At 39.0% G+C, this 19,614-nt stretch overlaps 1 protein-coding gene across 3 annotated transcripts in view; it reads right to left on the bottom strand.

Annotated features, from left to right (window-relative positions):
- sgpp2 (sphingosine-1-phosphate phosphatase 2) overlaps positions 1-19,614 on the bottom strand; it is a 46,455-nt gene that overhangs the window by 5,790 nt on the left and 21,051 nt on the right. For all 3 annotated transcript variants that reach the window (XM_043702051.1, XM_043702053.1, XM_043702052.1), the window contains 2 exons: positions 8,075-8,254; positions 864-953 (listed from right to left, as the gene is read on the bottom strand). In XM_043702051.1, coding sequence (XP_043557986.1) covers positions 864-953; positions 8,075-8,254 — 270 coding nt within the window. The remainder of the gene's footprint in view (positions 1-863; positions 954-8,074; positions 8,255-19,614) is intronic.

The raw sequence follows: 19,614 nt of genomic DNA, 5'->3' as shown, positions 1-19,614 counted from the left end.
ATTTCAGTTTAATGATTTGAGTGGGACTGCAAGTCTGACTTTTGTCAGCATAGGGATGATAATGTAAGGAGTCCGCAACTTTGGTTGCTTTAATCCAACAACCTAATCCAGCTCTTATAGTCACAGCAACACCCCACAATCTAATTTACACCCACCAGTCGCCCTCTCATTGTCAGATTAACCAGAAATACCCTTCGCTCTTATGGTCAACAGCACCCATCCCTCACATGCCACCACATGCCTCCCACTGTTGAATTGTGCCTTATTTTATTTCATCAGCATTGGCCATGCTGCCTAGTGTTTATGCTTCACTTGAACTTACTCCCACCTTTCCTCATTTAAGTCTGTCATAATAAACCTCCACTTACTTCTCCTTCACAAATGTCTAGTTTCCCTTAACTTCATCAATTCAAGTTGCTTCAACCACTTCTTGTGGTAGGCTGTTCCACATTCTTTCCAATTTAACTTACCACTTGGTAATTTCTTCTGGATTGGTATTGAATTTCTTGGTGACTATCTTACATTTATGATCACTTGTTGTTCCTTCTTCCACAAGAGGAAATATTCTCTCTGTTCCCACTCTATCAAAACGTTCCATAATTTAAAGGCCTCAGCTTTCTTTCTTCAAGAGGAAAGAGACCCTGCCTGCCAATCCTTTCATGATATTGATAACAGAATGTGCCCAGACTTGAAAAGGTTCTGTTTCAAGTTTAATTACTGCATCAGTTGAGAAAAGAATTAAGTTATTTTCAATTTTTTTAGTCCTTTGACATATAATATCATCTTTTCGTCCTCTGTGATTTTGTTAGTTATTTTTCATAATACAAGAGCTACCATGGTAATAAAGGGAATTTATGTCTTACCAGCACAGTGTGCATTCCTGTGTAGAGCCTGCTGAGTGAGACGAGCGCAGATAGCACCGTAGACGCCATTAGTCCTAATGCAACTGAATACTGTAAATCAGGCAAATCAAATCTCTGTTAATGGATAGATTAATTATTCAGAACAGCATATTTTACAGAGAGGAATAATTAAAATTTAGGTGTGCTCTTCTCGTTTTACAGAAGTATTGTATTGTTAATAACTGTACGCCAGGATCAATGTATTAATAAGAAAGTCCCCAATGTTATTAAATTGCTGCAAAATAAAAATTTAAGTGTAAAAACAAATTAATAGAGGTCTTGACAATGTCTGATGAGTAAATTAATATATATGATTTCTGCTTTTAACTGTCTGGAAAGGAAATAAGAACATAGTTGTTGCAATTACATAGGACAGACAATTGTTGATTTAAAATAAACTAAAATGTCATTTAGATAAATTGAAGTTTTTGAATACCGTCACTAGGATAAGGGTCATCAGATGGAAGAAAGCGTTGTGAAATAGGTTAATAAGAATCAGGCATACAACTGAATGGACGACACTGCAAAAATATTGCTCAATAAGTGAGTTAAGCTGTATGAGTGACCCTTGCAGATTTCCTGGTAGCCAGTCCAAGAATCTCCAAGGGAACAGCTTGGGAACTTCATCTGACGAGAATGTACATGGAATAAAAATATTCATACAATTCATGTGGTCTCTGAAGTGGCTCACAGATACTATTTTTGTGCTGAGTCCCAGTATGAGATAACCAAATCAATTCCCCCCCATGACACTGCTTCTTCTGAGAAACTGTTGTCTCTTTTATTGTTATTTCCATGGACAGAGAGATCTTAAATTTTGCACAAGTATACCCGGCACAGACAATAAATAACTTATGGTGAGCATTTAATACAGATTAACCTATAACTGTGCAAACTTGGCACTTAGCTGCCATCAGGTACTGTGTAAGAAAGCAACCATTTGCAGCATTCATGTGAGTAAACAAAGTAAGTTGATTAAATTAACTGCTTATCTGTTTCTTAACTACTGATAGATATTAGATACAGATTTATTGGGCCAGGCTCAAGAAGGTTGACTTGAGTTTTAAAGTGAACTATAACAATATTACAGTACATGGTTTCTTCATAAATTTTCAGTATTATTTCATGTGACTGGGGAGGGAGGGAAACATTATGATTGCTATATTTTGCTGCAGGCTTTATTCAGTAGGTACCATTAATAAGAATAATCAAGAGGGCTTTGACATCCATTTTAGCTCCTTATATATATTCATTAAATTAGTGCAATAAAATTAAAAAGTAACACAACTAAAGTGGCATTTCTGTTGTTAAATGCATATACTTTCTGCCTGCAAGTTGCAGTAAAGCAATATTTTAACTTCTAATGTACACACAGTGAATCGTCATTCTTTAATAAGAACTGTTTTCAAGTTATCTTTCCAAATAGAGTCATAGAGTCTCACAGCACTGAAACAGACCTTTGGTCCAACTCATCCACGCCAACCAGATATCCTAATCTGAACTAGTTCAATTTGCCAGCATTTGGCTTGGATCCCTGTAAACCCTTGCTATTCATATGCATCCAGATGCCTTTTAAATGTTGTAATTGTGCTCACCTCTACCACTTCCTCTCGCAGCTCCATACATGCACCACCCTCTATGTGAAAAAGTTAACTCTCAGGTCCTTTTTGAGTTTTTCCCCTCTAACCATAAACGTATGACTTCTAACTTTGAACTCCCCCACCGTAGGAGAAAAAACCTTGGCTATTCACCCTATACACGCCCCTGGTGACTTTATAAATCTCTATTAGGTCAAACCGCAGTCTCCGATGCTCCAGGAAAAAAGACCCGGCCTGTTCAGCCTCCCTATAGTTCAAACTATCCAATCCCGGCAACATCCTTGTAAATCTTTTCTGAATTCTTTCAAGTTCAACAATATTTTTACAATAGAAGGATGACCAGAATTGTATGCAGTATTCCAATAGTGGCCTCTCCAATGTCCTGTATAATCATAATATGACATCCCATCTCTTATACTCAATTTTCTGACCAATGAAGGCAAGCGTGCTAAACAATTTCTTCACTATCCTGGCTCCCTGCGACTCCACTTTCAAGGAACTATGCACTTGCAACCCTAGGTCTTTTTGTTTGGCAACGTTCCCCAGAGCCTTACCATTAACTGTGTAAATCCTACCCAGGCTTGCCTTACCAAATTGCAACACGTCACATTTATTGAAATTAAACTCCATCTGCCACTCTTCGGCCCATCTGACCAAGGCCCCATTGTAATCTGACATAATAATCTTCACTGTCCACTACACCTCCAATGTTGGTGTCATCTGAAAAGTTATTAACCATAACTCCTTTATTCACAAATAAGTTGTTTACATAAATGATGAAAAGCAGTGGACCCAGCACTGATCCTTCATGTTCATTACATTTTACGACCATAAAGTAAACATTGCTACAAAGCATCTTATTGCAGATACGGATGTAAACAAATTAATGAATGACCTTAGAATGTGCACGTCATTGTTTGAGCCCCATGCCAATTTTCACTAATTTCTATTTGTTGCAACTAAGACTCAAAAGACAAATGCAATCAATTCTATTTTACTTAGAAAATCTATTCACAATTGCTGCTTTTCATTTAAACACAATTTGATAATTAAGTTTGGGATATGTGTTATATATAATACAACTCAGAAATATTGTAGTTTTGAAACAATCTGGACAACATTGACGAATTCAGCTTACAATGACTGCGCTGGCTTTTCATTAAATGTAAAAGATTCGCATTTGTATATTGCTATTCATGACCAGCAGACATCTCATTTTTACCACCAAAAAAGTACTTCCAAAATGTAATCGCTATTTGTTGGAAACATTGCAGCCAACTTGCACAAAGCGAAATCCCACAAAAAAGCAATGCAAAGATGGTTTGTTTTTTTCTGAGTTAATGATGAATTTTAAAACAATGGGGAGAATTCCCCTGATCTTCTTTGAATTAGTGTTATGAGATTGGACAGTCCAGCTTAGAAAAGAGATGAGGTTTAGTTTAATATCTTGTCTCAAGACAGTACCTCTGACAGTGCAGAATACTATCAGCACTGCAATAGACTGAAGGTAAGTTTTGATTCTATGCTCAAATTCAGAAGTGAGATTTAAACCTGGAAGCTTGTGACTCAGAGGAAACAGAGCTACCCGACTAAGCAAACGCTGACAATGTTACATGATATACAAAGAATCTAATCTAAGATTCATATTTTGCCCAAAATCTAATTAGATTTAGCCTAATAGGTAATAGTCTATGGGCTGAATCTTATTTCAGTTTGGCTAAATTCAAGCAGTGTTGAAAGCTTTGTTGTCACGCCGCCTGTAACAAGTTTTCTCGCTCCACCTTACAAAACTTGCATTACTCATGCCCCTATGGTGCCTGCCACATCCAATTTCTGTTCCTTCTCACAAGAGCTCCCCACTCAACGGATACCTGCGAAAAGGAAGTCATCACCCGCATCAGCATCAAAACTCGGTATTGCTTCTGGATACGCATTGGCATTCTGAAGCTGCCCTGCCCCGTGACAGATGTGGCCAGGAGATGTTAGACAAGGGGAAGATGGCACCATAAATCTCCAGAAGCATCTGGAGGTCCTGGTAGTGCAGAAGAGGTGGTCGCACCACCAGACCCTGCCAGCAGGGTACAAAGTCACTGCCTGGGACAGTGCTGTCTCCAGCTAGTAGTCCGCAAAAATCTTTCTGCTCTTCCAGGAAAAGTGCCACATTCTTTCTCTGCTACTTCACATTCACTCTACCAATGCGTTTGCACATAGCTCCCAGCAACACTCATGTTCTAGCACTCTCATTATAGCCTGTAACAACTTCTCTCACATGGTCTCCCCTCTCAGTTTCCCACACTATAATCCTGTATGCCCTCGGCCATGTCTCTTCAATACTTCAGGACATCTCGTCACCTTTCCTCTACGTGCACCAGCACTGATAGCCATATGATCCACTGTCATCTCAGTCATCCCGGCCTTTTCTCAGTGGAAAAGAAGACAACCCATAACAGGGCAGACAGACTCAGGGTGGGTAGAGGTATGCTGGACATCAGGCTCCTCACCTACTTCAAGGAGATAATTTAGGTCCTCACAGGAGAAGATTAAGATCGCTTCAGTACAGGTACTGAAACATATATGCCCTGCCAAATGTGCAAGTGCTGTTCTGAATGCCATTGTCACTCTCCCTGTCACAGTCAATCTCTGGGAGCTCTTTTAACCACTGGCTATAACACTTTCTCTTAATTTTGTAGGTTCTGAAAGCCTGACCTTAACCTCAGCATCAAATTCTCCGGCTCTGTCAGAAGGTCCACCCTCAATTTCTGAAGACAAGATTACAAAGGCTGCAAAGCAAGTGTCGGCGAAGTTGCTCCCTGCTAAGATATTGAAACTATGGTGAGCCGGCATGACAGAGCGTGAGGGGCACAATCTGGTGAAGACCCCACTGTGACAGCTCCACAGTTTCCTGAGGCAGAAACACCCCAGGCCATTGCAGTCTAGTGGTTATGTTGGCGACAAAAATAGTTTTAATCAATGTTATTTGGACATTGTTTGTGACACTTAATAGTAAACTCCAGGTGTGTTGCCAAACAAAGAGACCTTGGAGTGCAGGTTCATCGTTCCTTGAAAGTGGAGTCACAAGTCTACAGGGTGGTGTAGAAGGCATTTGGTACACTTGCCTTTGTTGGTCAGTGCATTGATTATAGGAGTTGGGAGATCATGTTGCAGCTGTACAGGACATTGATTAGGCCACTGTTGAAATACTGCATTCAATTCTGGTCTCACTGCTAGGTTGTTAAATTTGAAAGAGTTCAGAAAAGATTTACAATGATGTTGCCAGGGTTTGAGCTATGGGGAGAGGCTGAAGAGGCTGGGGCTGTTTCCTCTGGAGCATTGGAGGCTGAGAGGTGACCTTTTAGAGATTTATAAAATCATGATGGCTATGCATAGGGTGAATAGTCAAGGTCTTTTCTCCAGGGTAGCAGAGTCCAAAACTATAGGGTAGAGGTTTAAGGTGAGAGGAGAAAGATTTAAAAGGGACCTAAGGGGAAATGTTTTCACACTAAGTGTGGTAGGTGTGTGGAATGAGCAGCCAGAGGAAGTGATGGAGGTTGGTACAATTACAGCATTTAAAAGGCATCTGGATGGGTACATGAATAGGAAGGGTTTAGAGGGACATGGGCCAAGTGCTGGAAAATGACTAGATTAATTTAGGATATCTGGTCACCATGGGCAAGTTGGACGGAAGAGTCTGTTTCTGTGCTATACATCTCTATGACTCTGTAATTGACTGGATTAAACAACCCATTTAGTTTTAAAACCATTACTGTCACAAACAATGTCCAAATAACATTGAGTAAAACTATTTTTGTAGCCAACATAACCACTAAACTGCAGAAATGTATCCCCAATTTAACTTTTAAAATGAGTGAAGATCCCTAGTTAAGCTTATGCTATACTTTGTCCCTTAGTGAACACTTGTTCTCCTCAAAACGCCCAAAAGCAGTTTTTGCTCCTGATGACTTGATTTATTTTTCTTTTCTAGCTGGAAAGCATCTAAAGCCCAAAGTGATTTTCATGGTAAGGGTTATCGCAGTGATTCCTCTCTCTAGCAAAAGCTAACTTAATTCTTCTAGTTTTCATTACATTCTCACAAACTTAATATTTTCAAATTCAGATGCTCTTCCATTAGCATTTTACGTGGTAGATAATAGACTGCCCATCTTTATCTCTATGTTGTCTCTCAGAACTTTGCAGGCTGGCCTGTCTGTGAAGTGCAGGGATGTCGAAAGATGAAACTCTAAGTTGATACTACAATGACTTTCCATTGCATACTCTCCCTTCAAAGGTCACCCCCATGACAACGTGAATCCAAAGGGCATTCTATCCAGGTAGAAATGCTAATTAACTATCTTCTGGACTTGCAAATTTAATTCTATCTTGAAATTAAACAGTTTAAAATATAACAGTTTGCAAAACCATACACTCCTAACATCTTCCTGTGAAACTTGGGAGTCTAATGGTTTATCGACCAGTTTATCAGCTCATGTGGTTTGGTCATTGTATCCCTCTTCTAACTTCTTCCCAGTAAGGCAACCTGCCCACCATCCCCCTGTACTCCCCCCATCCACACCCACCCTCTTGACACTTCCAAAGCCAAGCTCCCCAAATTTAATCTTGAGCAGAATTCAGAACAGGTCATATGGCTCTGAGATGAAAGCAAAATATCTGGACATCTGAAATAAAAACAGAAAGTGCTGCAGAAACTAAATATGAGTGGCAGCATTTGTGGAGAAAGAATGAGAGCTCATGGTGTGAGTCCAGTATGATTCCTCTGCTGAACTGCTGTTGTGTTTGTAACAAAAGGGTGAAAAATTGTGTGGTGTTGAACATGGAATATGAATGCAATCCCATAAGGAGGATAAAAGAAGAATCTGTTGCAATATTAATAAGGGAAGAAAGACAACATGGTAAAAGGAAGTGGATACCAGAAATACATACTTAAGTAGTTGAGTCCAAGGAAAAGGATATTGTAGGAACAGAAACAGAGGACATGAGCATACACTTAACTTTCTACTTTCAGTTTCTCAGTGAAACTTTCCTCCCACAGGGTATCAGAGGGAAATGAGAAGAGAAAATCAAGAAGATTATGTTAGTGTGACATCATCTAATACTTTTTGAAAAAATGTTCTGTCAAGAAAGTTTAGTTGGAAGCGGGATTACTACACCGATAGAAATGATTAATAAAAAACTGTGTGCAGTAGAACAATTTCTGAGCTGATCCAGATTATTTTGTCACTTATTAAGAATTCTTGAGTGCCATTTTAACTGCTCTGGAACCTGCTATTCCTGTTTTGAAATCACCTCAAACACTGTGATGTCACTTCTTTTGAGGGATCTCACCATGTCTACTCAATAATAAATCACTTGCTGTGAATTGAATGCTGCTAACTTTTGTGAAATTCAGAATATATTTCTGCAGTCTATCCATATTTCATGAGTAAATTATTAAAGTAGATAGGTATTAACAACATGGGCAGGAATCCTTTTTAATGATGAATGAAACCTGTATGAAATCTGCACATTGTGGTTTTACATTTGCGAGCTCCTGTCAAGAATAGAATGTAAAATTCCTACCTTGTATCTGTACATTGTAGCGATTAGGAATGTAAAGGAGATAGCCGTTGCTGCCATGGCATGCGTTGAGGGCATACCATACTCTGCATCAACTCTTGTTTCCAACTTTACAACTGGTGGGGATAATGGACGAGGCCACTTAATGATGTCTTTGGAGGCTTGCCCCAAGTACATAACGATCTGTCAAAACAGTTACAAAATGGTTGGAGACAGTTATTCACATAGATACATTGCACAATTCCATTATTTTCTGCATGTTTCTTCCTGCCTTATTTCATTTTAGAACTCATTAATTTTTTAAGTTTGCAAAATTATTTATTAAAAGACATCTGACAGGAAGAACTTGAATTTATGTAATGCCTTTCCCAATCTTTGGACATTAGAAAATAGGAAGTGGTGTAAGACATAGAGCTCCTTGAGTTTACTCTGCCATTTAATAAGATCATGGCTAATATCTGGCCTCAAGTCTAATTTCCTAACTAATTCCCAAATCCCTTAAATCCTTTGGTGTTCAAAGCCTGTCACCCCCAGACATGAATGCACTCAATGATTAAGTATCCACAGTATTCTGGGCTGTAGAATTCAAAAGATTCACAACTATCTGAGTGAGGAAATTGCTTTTCATCTCCTTCTTAAATGACCAATCTTTTATCCTAAAACTATACTTCTTAGTTCCAAACTCACCAGCCAAAGGAAATATCCTCACAACATCTACTCTGTCAAACTGTCTCAGAGTCATGTAGAATCATAGGTGTCTATAGCACTAGAAGCTATTGGGCCCACAGTGATGGTGCTAGCCCTCTAAAGAAGCAATTCATCAAAGCTCACTGTTTTGCCTTTGCCGTGTAGCCCCCTTTTCAGATAATGGCCCAATTTTCTTTGACAAGCCTCCATAAAACCTACCGCTACCACACTTTTAGACAGTACACTCCAGATCTTAACAACTCATTACATGAAATATCTTTTCTTCTTATCATCATTGTTCCTTCTACTGATTACCTTATGCTTGTGCCCTCAGATTTTTGATCCTTTCACCAACGGGAACAGTTTCTCCTTGTCTATTCTATCAAGACTCGCCATGATCTTGAACACCTCTATTAAATTTCTCTCAACTTTCTCTCCTACAAGTAGAATAGTCCCAACTTCTCCAGTCTTTCTATATTACTGAAGTTCCTTGTTCCTGGAAACAGTTTTGTGAATTTTGTCTTCATTCTCTCTCTAATGCCTTAACATTCTTCCTAAACTGTAATGTCCAGAACTGTACACAATACTCCCATTAAGGCTGGACCAGTGTTCTATTTAATCATTGTTGTCTACGTACTTAATCTTCTATTGATAAGTCCCAGTATACCATTTATTAATTGCCCTCTCAACCTCTACTAGCATCTTCAATGAAGTATGCATATGTACATTCAATCATAGTCATAGAGTCACGATCCTTCTGATTCTGCACACTTTTCAAATTATAACCCTTATTTTGTGATATCTTTCTATGTTCTTCCGACCAAAATGAACAACGTCACAGTTTTCTTCATTTAATTTATCCTGGCACTGGTTTGCTCATTCCACCAATCTGTCTATGCCCTTGTAAAATTCAACACTGTTGTCCCCATGCTTCACCATACTTCCAAGCTTTGTATGATTCATAAGTTTTGAAATTGTGCTTTGCCTAGCAAATTCTAGATGATTGATATATATCAGGAAGATCAGGAGTCCTAATGCTGATTGCTGTGAAGAATACTGCTATAAAACATCCTCTACTCTGAAAAACAACTGTTAACAATTATTGTTTGTTTTCTGTGACCCAACCAGCTTCGTACCTGTTACAACTTGACTTTCATTCCACTAACTTTGCTGTGTGGCATTTTGTAAAATTTGTTTTGAAAGTTCACATACTCCACATCAACTGGCATATTTCAATGAGACCATTGCAGGAAGGTTTGCCTTATTCAACTCTATCTCTCCTCATATGCAACCCTCTACTCCTCAGGCATCCCAAAGCTCTTGGCATTCAGTAAAGTACTTTGAAAGTGTTGATAGAATTGTAATGTAGAAAATGTAACAGGCAGTTTGAAGAGAACATTACTCCACAGGTAATATTATAAATGTAAATGTTTTAGTTATGTTGATTGAGAGATAAATATTGGTCAGGAAACTTTATTATTTGAGTTATCTTGGTGACTCACTAGTAGAATAAGGTCCAATATCATACTGAGGTTTAAAGACTAGAAAGATTTCATATTTAATCATGTACTTAAGTTGAAATAGGTGAGGGATACTAGAATTATCCTCATTGGCTCAGGCTAGAAAGCGAAATAAAATACCATCATTGAGAAATTAAGGAACTGAAATCTAACAGTCCCCAGGGCTTAAAATTTACATCCTGGGGTTCTAAAAGAGAAAGCTGCAGAGATAGTGAATGCACTGGTTCCAATTTTCCAAAATCCCTAGTTTCTGGCCTGGTCCCAGCAGATTGGTAGTTAGCAAATGAACCACTGCTACTCAAGATAAAAAGGAGTGAGTAAACAGGGAACTAAAGGAGTTAGTGGAATATCAGTCATTAGGAAAATGCTGAAATCTATTATTAAGAAGTGTTAATAAGTAACATTTTCCCATATTATACTCCATCTGTCAGATTTTTGCCCACTCACTCCATCTATTTATGTCAGTCTACAACTTCCTTAGTCTTCTTCACCAAATACCTTTCCCATCTACCTTGATGTCATCAGCAAATTTAGCCACCTTGCCTTTGCTGCCCTAAGTCATTGATCTAAACTGCATATGTTAAGACCCAGCAGATCCCTATGGGACTCTATTTGTGACATCCTGCCAATCAAAGGCCCATTTATGAATGTTGTGTTTTCTGCCAGCCAGTCAGCCATCTAATCTTATATCCATGCTTATATGTTACTCCCTACACCATGAACTTTACTTTTCTTCAATAGCATTTGATGTGGCTTCTTATCAAATGTATCCCAGAATCAAAGTGCAGTACATCTATAGGCTCCCCTAAGCACAGCACATATTAATCTTTCAAATAACTTGAATAATATGGTTCAACCTGTGGCAGACGAAGTTAATGTGGATAATTGTGAAATTATCCAATCTGGTAGCAAAACAGGAAGGCAGATTATTATCAGAATGGTAATAGATTGGGAAAGAGGGATTTGCAATGAGACCTGGGTATTTTTGTACACCATCATTCATTGTAAGCATGTATGAACAGCAGATGGTGAAGAAGGCAGATGGTATGTTCACCATCATAACAGAAGATTGGAGTACAGGCACAGGACCATCTCGCTGCATTTGTACAGGGCCTTGGTGAAGCCACACCAAGAGTACTGTGTACCATTTTGGTCTCCTTACCTAAGGAAGGATGTTCTGACTGTGCTTGGAATGCAATGAAAGTTTACTGGGCTGATGCTTGGCATCGTGGTACTGATATTTGAAGACAAACTGGATCAGTTAGAACCATACTCAATGGAATTCAGAAGAACAAGGGGGGATCTGATAGAAATCTACTAAATGCCAATAGGACGAGACAGGGTGAATGCAGGAAGGATATTCCTGATGACTGCAGAGTCCAGAGTCCGGGGATCACAGTCTAAGGATTTGGTGTAGGCCATTTAAGACTGAGATGAGGAGAAATTTCTTCATCCCCCAAAGAGTGGTGAGCTTATAGAATTCTCTGCCATAGAAAGCAGTTGAGGCCAAAACAGTGAATGTTTTTGAGTTAAATAAAGTTATTGGGACTAAAAGTTTCAAAGAATATGGGAAGAAAGTCAGAATAGGGTACTGAGTTGGTTGATCAACAAAGATCATAATGGTGGAACAATCTTGAAGGGCATGATTTTGTTGCCATTTTCTAAGTTTCTACGAGCAAGCTTCCCCTTAATCATGGTGCAGAAAATACAGTAATTGTATTGATAGCGGACATGTACATGAGAAAACAAATTACTTGACTCCCCAAAGACTATCCACTATATACAAGTTACAAGTCAGGAGTGTGATGGAATAATCCCCACTTTTCTGGATGGATGCAGCTCCATCAATACTCAAGCAGCTTGACATCATCTAGGACAAAATAGCCCACAGACATCCAATCCCTCCACCATTGACACACAATAGCAGCAGTGTGTACTGTCTACAAGATGCATTGCAGAAATTCACCAAAGGTCCTGAGACAGAACCTTCCAAATCCATGACCACTTCCATCTAAAGGACATGGGTAGCAGATACATGGGAGAACCACAACCTGCAAGTCCCCCTTCAAATCACTCACCATCTTGACTTGGAAATATATTGCTATTCCTTCCATGTTGCTGGGTGAAAATCTTGGAATTCCCTCACTAAGGGCATTGTAGATCTACTTACAGCACAGGGACTGCAACGGTTCATGGTGGAAGCTCACCACCACCTTCTCAAGGGCAACTAGGTATGGGCAATGTATGCTGGCCCAGCCAGCAATGCCCAAGTCTCACAAGTGAGTACATTTTTTAAAAATTTGAATTTAGAAAAAGTTCAAATTCAACATAAAATGGATTAAATAATTTTGCATGCAAAGGCAATTCTGCCTTTCAGATTATCAACACAAATGCATTTCTCCCTTACTTCATATGTTGGATAAAGAGAAATCTAATCACAGTGATAACTACTTTTCAAATCAACATTGTAGTGTCTCTCTTTGCCACTTATCGGTACATTTAGTTTCACCCAAAGGGACATGCATTGGATAGGTTCTCTCTGCCCATTATTCCACAGGTTTTGACCTCCCCATTTGCACCTTCAGCTCTTAATTATTTGTGCAACATTTATTTGCAGGTATTGAAGTCTGCAATGCTAAATAATTGACATAATAATGGGTTCTCCTAATGTACAAGTAGAAGCTCAAATGACAATCTAGTTTACAGGAAATAATCTTAGGAAAGTGCAGTTTGTAAACTCAGGTCATTGATCTCTGTCTTCCACACCTGAGCTCCCATTACTCAGAATGTCACTTAAAAAAACAGAACTGAGAGATGAACTCAGGTCAACAGCACATTGACCTCCTCCATGAATATTATTACAATAGACAATAACATACTGAAAATATTTTTTTCTGGTGGACTTCCAAATCAGTTATATTTCATGTGCAAAGGTTATTAAATCAGCATCAAGTGAATTCTTATGCACGCGAAAATGAAAAAAGTCACAGACATGATGTTTCCTTGTTCAACTCCTCTAAAGATTTTTGTTCAAGGTTTCCAATCTTTGGATTGTAGGATGAATTAAAGCACTCACAAATCAATAATAATGTACATTTGTAAAGCACCTTAATGCAACAAATCATCCTAAGGTGCTTCATGTTTTAAAAAGGTCAGTCTGAAAGTGTTAAAATTGAGGACTGTCCTAAACTCCTGTCACTAAGATGATGTGATTCGGACCTGATGGGAAACAGCTTAGGATTGCAAAGGGGTTAGTCCACCTACCAGACCCTCCCCAGTCTCTGAACAAAAATGTCTATCACATTAGCCTAACTTGTACTAAATTGCTCATGTTCAATAAACTATATCTTGTTTAAGACAAGAGCTGGTTCTCATCTGAGTAGCATGTGGTTTTCCTCTACCACACCAGACCAAGCAGACCCTTTGGATTCATGCCTGAAAAAAAGAGGGTGTTGGCAGCAAAGGGACCCTATGTTGAACAATTGTGTGCATAGCCTGGTGTCTACAGCAGACAAACAAAGTATCACTCTGAGACACAAAAGGAATATATTAAGTCCTTGACCAAAACCTTCATCAACGAAGCAGGTTTTAAGCAGTCTCTTAACAGAGGCAAGCAAGGAAAATAAACCAAAAAGTGCAGAATGTGAATTCTAGAACATGAGGGATCGAAGCAACTGAAGGCATGACTGCCAAAGTCGGAGCAACTATAATTGGAAATATGCAAGAGATCAGAATTAGAGGTGCACAGATACCACAGAGAGTTTATGATTTAAAGCAGATTACAGCAACATGGAAAAGCACAGCCACAGAGGGAATGAAAAATAAGGAGGAGTTTAAAAGTCAAGTTATTAGTTGACTGGGAGCCAAGTTAGTCAGTAAGGACAAGGGAGATCAGGGATCAGATCACGTTGTGAGCTAAGATGCAGGCAACTTAGAATTTAAATGGTCTCAAATTTACGGGTCTACAGTGGGAGAAATGAGGCAATGAGTAGCGTGGTCAAGTGTAGAAGTAACAGAGTTGTGAACAGAACACAGTGAGAAAAAGCTAGGTCAGCAAATGACAAGAAAGATTCATGGAAGAAGGAAAATAATAATATCAAATTGCTTCCAGTTATGTAATACAAGCTTAAGTAAGTAAAGGCTATTAAAATTATGCAGAAAATGTTCAGGGATAACATTTAATTATTGTGAATGAAAACCCAAAGTTTCTCCATTTTGCTGATTTAATATTAACTTTTTGAGAGATGTTGATCTACCACTATAAAAGTCAAAGCAAAAGATTTGTGGATATTCTGAGCAAAATTATTGAAAGCAAATTGTCTGTCTAGTTGTAATGCTTGAATTGAAAGATAAGAAACAGTATTGTGCTTGAAATAGTTGAGGAGCAAAAATGATGTTATTCAAAGGGTTAAGTCCTTAATGCCTGTGTGACTTTGAGCGAATACTGTCTAGAGCTTAGGACTTGGCTAGAAAAACCAGATGGAACCAGCAAATATGCAGCTAAGGGAGTATTGACTTTTGCCTTCTAACTAAATATCATGTGACTGGCCATGGCAACAATACTGCTAATTCCATAAAAATATCGAGTAAATAGTACCCAGCCTTCTGTACATTGGCAGGCTGCAGTTTGTGATTTTCTTCACTGCTCCTATTGAAAAATATACGTCTACTTAAATAGATTTTGTGCTGCCATTTTTAAAATTTTCCACAACAGAAAATCAGCTGCATCATCAAGTTTAATAGCCCACTGGCTTTAAACAAAATGTTTCATTTTAGTCATTAAATTTCATCTATAATTTATGTTGCTGCTTTAAAATATTTGTATTAAATGTTTATTAAATTGCATCCACAATATTAGTGATTGTACTAAAAGAAATGGGAGTGTAGACTTTGACATAAGATCTTGTTTTTCTGATTATCTTTTATTTATTGCTTTGGGTGAATAAAAGTGTTCAGCTGCCCTTAGGGGCTGTAATGGTTCCTGTTATGTACTTAGATCATTATAGTACCTTTTTTAGGGGACAGTGACCTGTGTAAGACTTTTGTATGGTTTTATGTATTGTTGTTGCTTTCAAGAGATTTGGGGCACCTTGTGTTTGCATCCCTACTTCTCTGGTGTAATTGTTGATGTGTATTGAATTTTGTGTAACCTTGAATAAAAGGAATAAAAGTGTTTAGCTTTGAATGGAAGTGGAACCCCAGTGGCTACAAAAACAAATTACATCATAACTAGGACATGCATTTGTAACTTATTAAAAAAACTCCTTGGAAAATCAACTTCATTCTCTATTGATGAAACATTGCCAGAGAGTCTCTCCGAGTAAACTAACAACCAACACAGACACACTACCGCAAGGATAAATGCTTAAAACAAAATAATGATGGAATATACAAATACAAAATTGTTATAGCATTTACAGTATGAAATTAGCGTTGAGCCCATGCTGGTGCTGGTTAAATGGAGCTTCCTTAATCTAATTTAGTTGCATAATATTTTATATATCCTCTCTTTCAAATATATATCACATGTTCTCTTCAAAATAACTTTGCATCTCTATATAAGTTAAACAATTGACTTGCAATCAAAAGAACACATTCTAATTTATCCCACAGTATTCCTCATGATCAAACATATGAGTAACCAACACTAGCATGATCCCATCCTATCTACTTCTGACAATCAACTGGTTTCAAAATGGATGCACATTCTCTGGATATATTACAAGATGCCAACGTACCGACTTCAGGCATCTGCAAGTACTACTCTATTGCCAGTAACCAGAAGTTGGATTGGATGAGTCAGTCTCAAAAGTCATCCCTACTTTCAGTGAAGTAGATTAGTTTAGAGATCTTAATTCCATAGAAATACTGGGCTAACATCATGTATCCATATGTGCATTATCTTTTTCTCTAACTCCATCAAGTGACGTGGAATCAAAGGAGTTATGAGCTGGAAGCAATGTTCATATTTGCTCCTGAGATCACTGTTGTTTGTGTAAAATGCAGAGCTAATTCATGTAAACTCAAGTTCTCACTAGCCTCTGCTACTGGAATATCTACTGATTAAACATGGTTCAGTTAACCTTTGAAGTTTAGGTTTAACTGGCAACAAGGGATCTAACAAGCAAAGTTTCCAGATGTTAAATAGTACTCACTGTCACAAAGTTTGCATTATAACTGAGTATAAATGCCAATGCATTTTTGTATTTTTGACTAGATATTTTCTCATGTTCAGATGCACCAACTCTGTCACGAATGGCCCTCATTCTCTGCAATCTACAGTGCACCTGAACCTGTCCAATATCTAGCCAAATGCTAGTCAGAGCCAGTGTCATATATCTCTGAGCATCAGCAACAGAAATGTTTTGTTCCCTCTAGAATGCAGACTGAACATTCACTTCTAATAGGCCCTCGGGCTTTGAAATAACAAATGGTTTTCTTTACTGAAAACTGGTGAATGAACAGTACATTCTCTTTAAAAATACACCATATACTTCACTACCTTCCTCAATATGTAAAATAACAAATAGCAAATAACACTTTTGACTGAGATTTTCCATGTCTTTGACTCAGTGTCAATGTTTGGGGAGTTTCATGGGACTTGTTTTGCAAACCCTGGTCACCTTTCTCACACAATTCTCTGCTGGTCACCTCAATTATTGTGCACTCTGCCTTTATTCCATAATATTGTGCTCATGTAGTCTTGTGGTCAGCAGTGACAGAAGTGTTTACTAATACTTGGATCTTTCAGTGTTCAAGCCACAGGAGCCTTATTTAAACCCCAGCTGTGCATCATTTACAACACATACAGTTTGTTACGAAGTAGTTATCTATGTCAGGGCTGTGCCCAGGGTCCACAGCAATGCATAACAATGCCACAAGAATGCTAATGACCTTCTGTGTTTCACAAGGGTGAGTCCTTCCATCTTCTCTCTTGTATCTCATACTTTGACTCTGCTGCTGCACCCACATCTCACCAAGCCCCATAGTCTCGCTATTGCATGCAGAATGTTTCTCAACGCTATCACCCATACTATCCCCCAAACAACTAACCATTCCTGCTCTGTGTGCTTCCTATTTATTCTGTTGGGTGTCCTCACCATGGATCCTGACAGGATGGACCAGCCTTCCAGCTACCAATGTCCTTCTTGACTAGACTAAAGTTTAGATTTTTAGAAACTGCTGGAAAAACTCAGCAGGTTTGGCAGCATCTGTGGGGAGAAATCGGAGTTAACCTTTGCAGCGATCCTTCTTCAGAATTGATGTTAGCTCGGAAAAGGTTGGCATTTATGCAAAAGATGATCAAGGGGGAGAGGAGAGAGAGGAGTAAATGATAGGTGGTGATAGAGCCCAAAGAGAGATAAAAACAGTTGGTCAGAAAATTGAGTGGGTAACGGTCAACTGTGGAGAATCAAAAGCTGCTAATGGGACTATTAGTAGCTGACAAAGGATTGTGTGTGGTAGCAGTCCATTTATAGCAAGGCCTGATATGTGGGTATTGAGTAATGGCATAGACAGGGTTCTCAGGCCCCTAAAATTGTTGAGCTCAAAATTGATAACAGAAGGTTGTAGGGTTACCAAGCATAAAATGAGCTGCTGTTCTTCCAATTGGTGCTGAGCTTCACTGGAGTACTCTAGCAAGCTTGAGACAAAGATGTTGGTCAGGGAACAGGGTGGGGTGTTAAAGTGGCAGGCAGCTGGAAGCTCAGGGTCATTTTTGTGGGTGGAACATAGGTGTTCCTGTATATGCTTCATTTCCCCAGTGTAGAGGAGACCACATTATGAGAGCAAATACAGTGAACTAAATTGAGTGAAGTGTAGGGGGAAGTTGTGTTAGGGCTCTTGAATACTGAGGGGGGAGGAAGTAAACAGGCAGATTTCATCCCTTCTGTGATTGTGAAGGATGAGTCTATGGGGTGTTTGGAGTGAAAGAGTAGTGGACCAGGAAGTCCCAAAGGGAACAGTCCTTATGGAAGGCTGACAAGGGAGGAGAGAGGAGTATATGTCCGGTGGTGGTGCCCCACTGAAGATGGCGGAAATGGCAGCTAATGATCCTATGGATATTGATGCTGGCAGGACGGTAAGTGAGGACAAGGGAGACCCTATCACTGTTGTGGGAGAGAAGAGAGGGGTGAGGTGTGGGAGATAGATCAGAACTGGCTGGGGGCCCTGTCAACCATGATGCTGGGGAATCTTATTGAGAAAGAAGGTGGACATTTCGGAGACCCCCTTGTCAAAGACATCATCAAAACAGATATAATGGAGACAGAAGAACTACCAGCCATGTCTCTCTAATGAGTCGGCAGCCTATATTCATTAGAACAATGGACAACCTTTCGTGGACAATGACAAGGCAATCTGTAATTGACTGTGATATCTCCAACTAAATAATTCATACCTGAGATATCCCATTGAGATTCCCCGAGCAACTTGCTTTATCAATACACTGCTGTCAATGTTTTTGGTCTCTGAGTTGAAGTTTTTGTGAAATATCCTCTGTCACCCTAATTCCCTACAGGTTATTTCTTGTAACACAACACAAGGCTTAAAATTCAACACAGACATAATCAAATTTTCATCATAGCTGCTTTATTATAACTAATTTACTTGAGTATTTTCACTAATTGCCTTTTAATTTAATTTAAATAACATTCTAATCGAAGGTAGCTTTAGCTTCGGTATAGCATTTACAATGATATGCAGCTTTTTTATTGTCAGGTTTTTTTCTTTTTTTGTCTCTTCAACAGTTAATGCATAATCTAAAACAAAAAAAAGCATATCTTGGCAGTTTCATGATTCTTTTTACAAAGTGTTAACAATGTTTTTACAAGGAACTTCGCAGTGTGTGTGAAAAAAAAATGACTCTAAGCCTTAAAACATGATGATCCAGCCAGCTCAGCAGCTTCTTACAGCCAAGGGAATCAGCCAGATATGGTAGGTTGTACAAGAAATTCTAGGATGTTCATGTTCTGTGTCTGAATGACTTTATTAATTGTCCAGTCATTGGCCCAAGTTGTATGAGTTCACTTCTGATATTAGAGGAGAAAGTGAGGACTGCAGATGCTGGAGATCAGAGCTAAAAATGTGTTGCTGGAAAAGCACAGCAGGTCAGGCAGCATCCAAGGAGCAGGAGAATCAACGTTTCGGGCATGAAGAAAGTGTATCCAGCAGGCTAAGATAAAAGGTAGGGAGGAGGGACTTGGGGGAGGGGCGTTGGAATTGCGATAGGTGGAGGGAGGTCAAGGTGAGGGTGATAGGCCGGAGTGGGGTGGGGGCGGAGAGGTCAGGAAGAAGATTGCAGGTTAGGAAGGCGGTGCTGAGTTCGAGAGATTTGAC

The sequence above is a fragment of the Chiloscyllium plagiosum genome, chromosome 13, assembly GCF_004010195.1.
Source record: "Chiloscyllium plagiosum isolate BGI_BamShark_2017 chromosome 13, ASM401019v2, whole genome shotgun sequence".
NCBI classification, from domain to species: domain Eukaryota; kingdom Metazoa; phylum Chordata; class Chondrichthyes; order Orectolobiformes; family Hemiscylliidae; genus Chiloscyllium; species Chiloscyllium plagiosum.
Note: the sequence above shows the minus strand (reverse complement) of the source record. Positions and strands in the feature narration are given on the sequence as shown.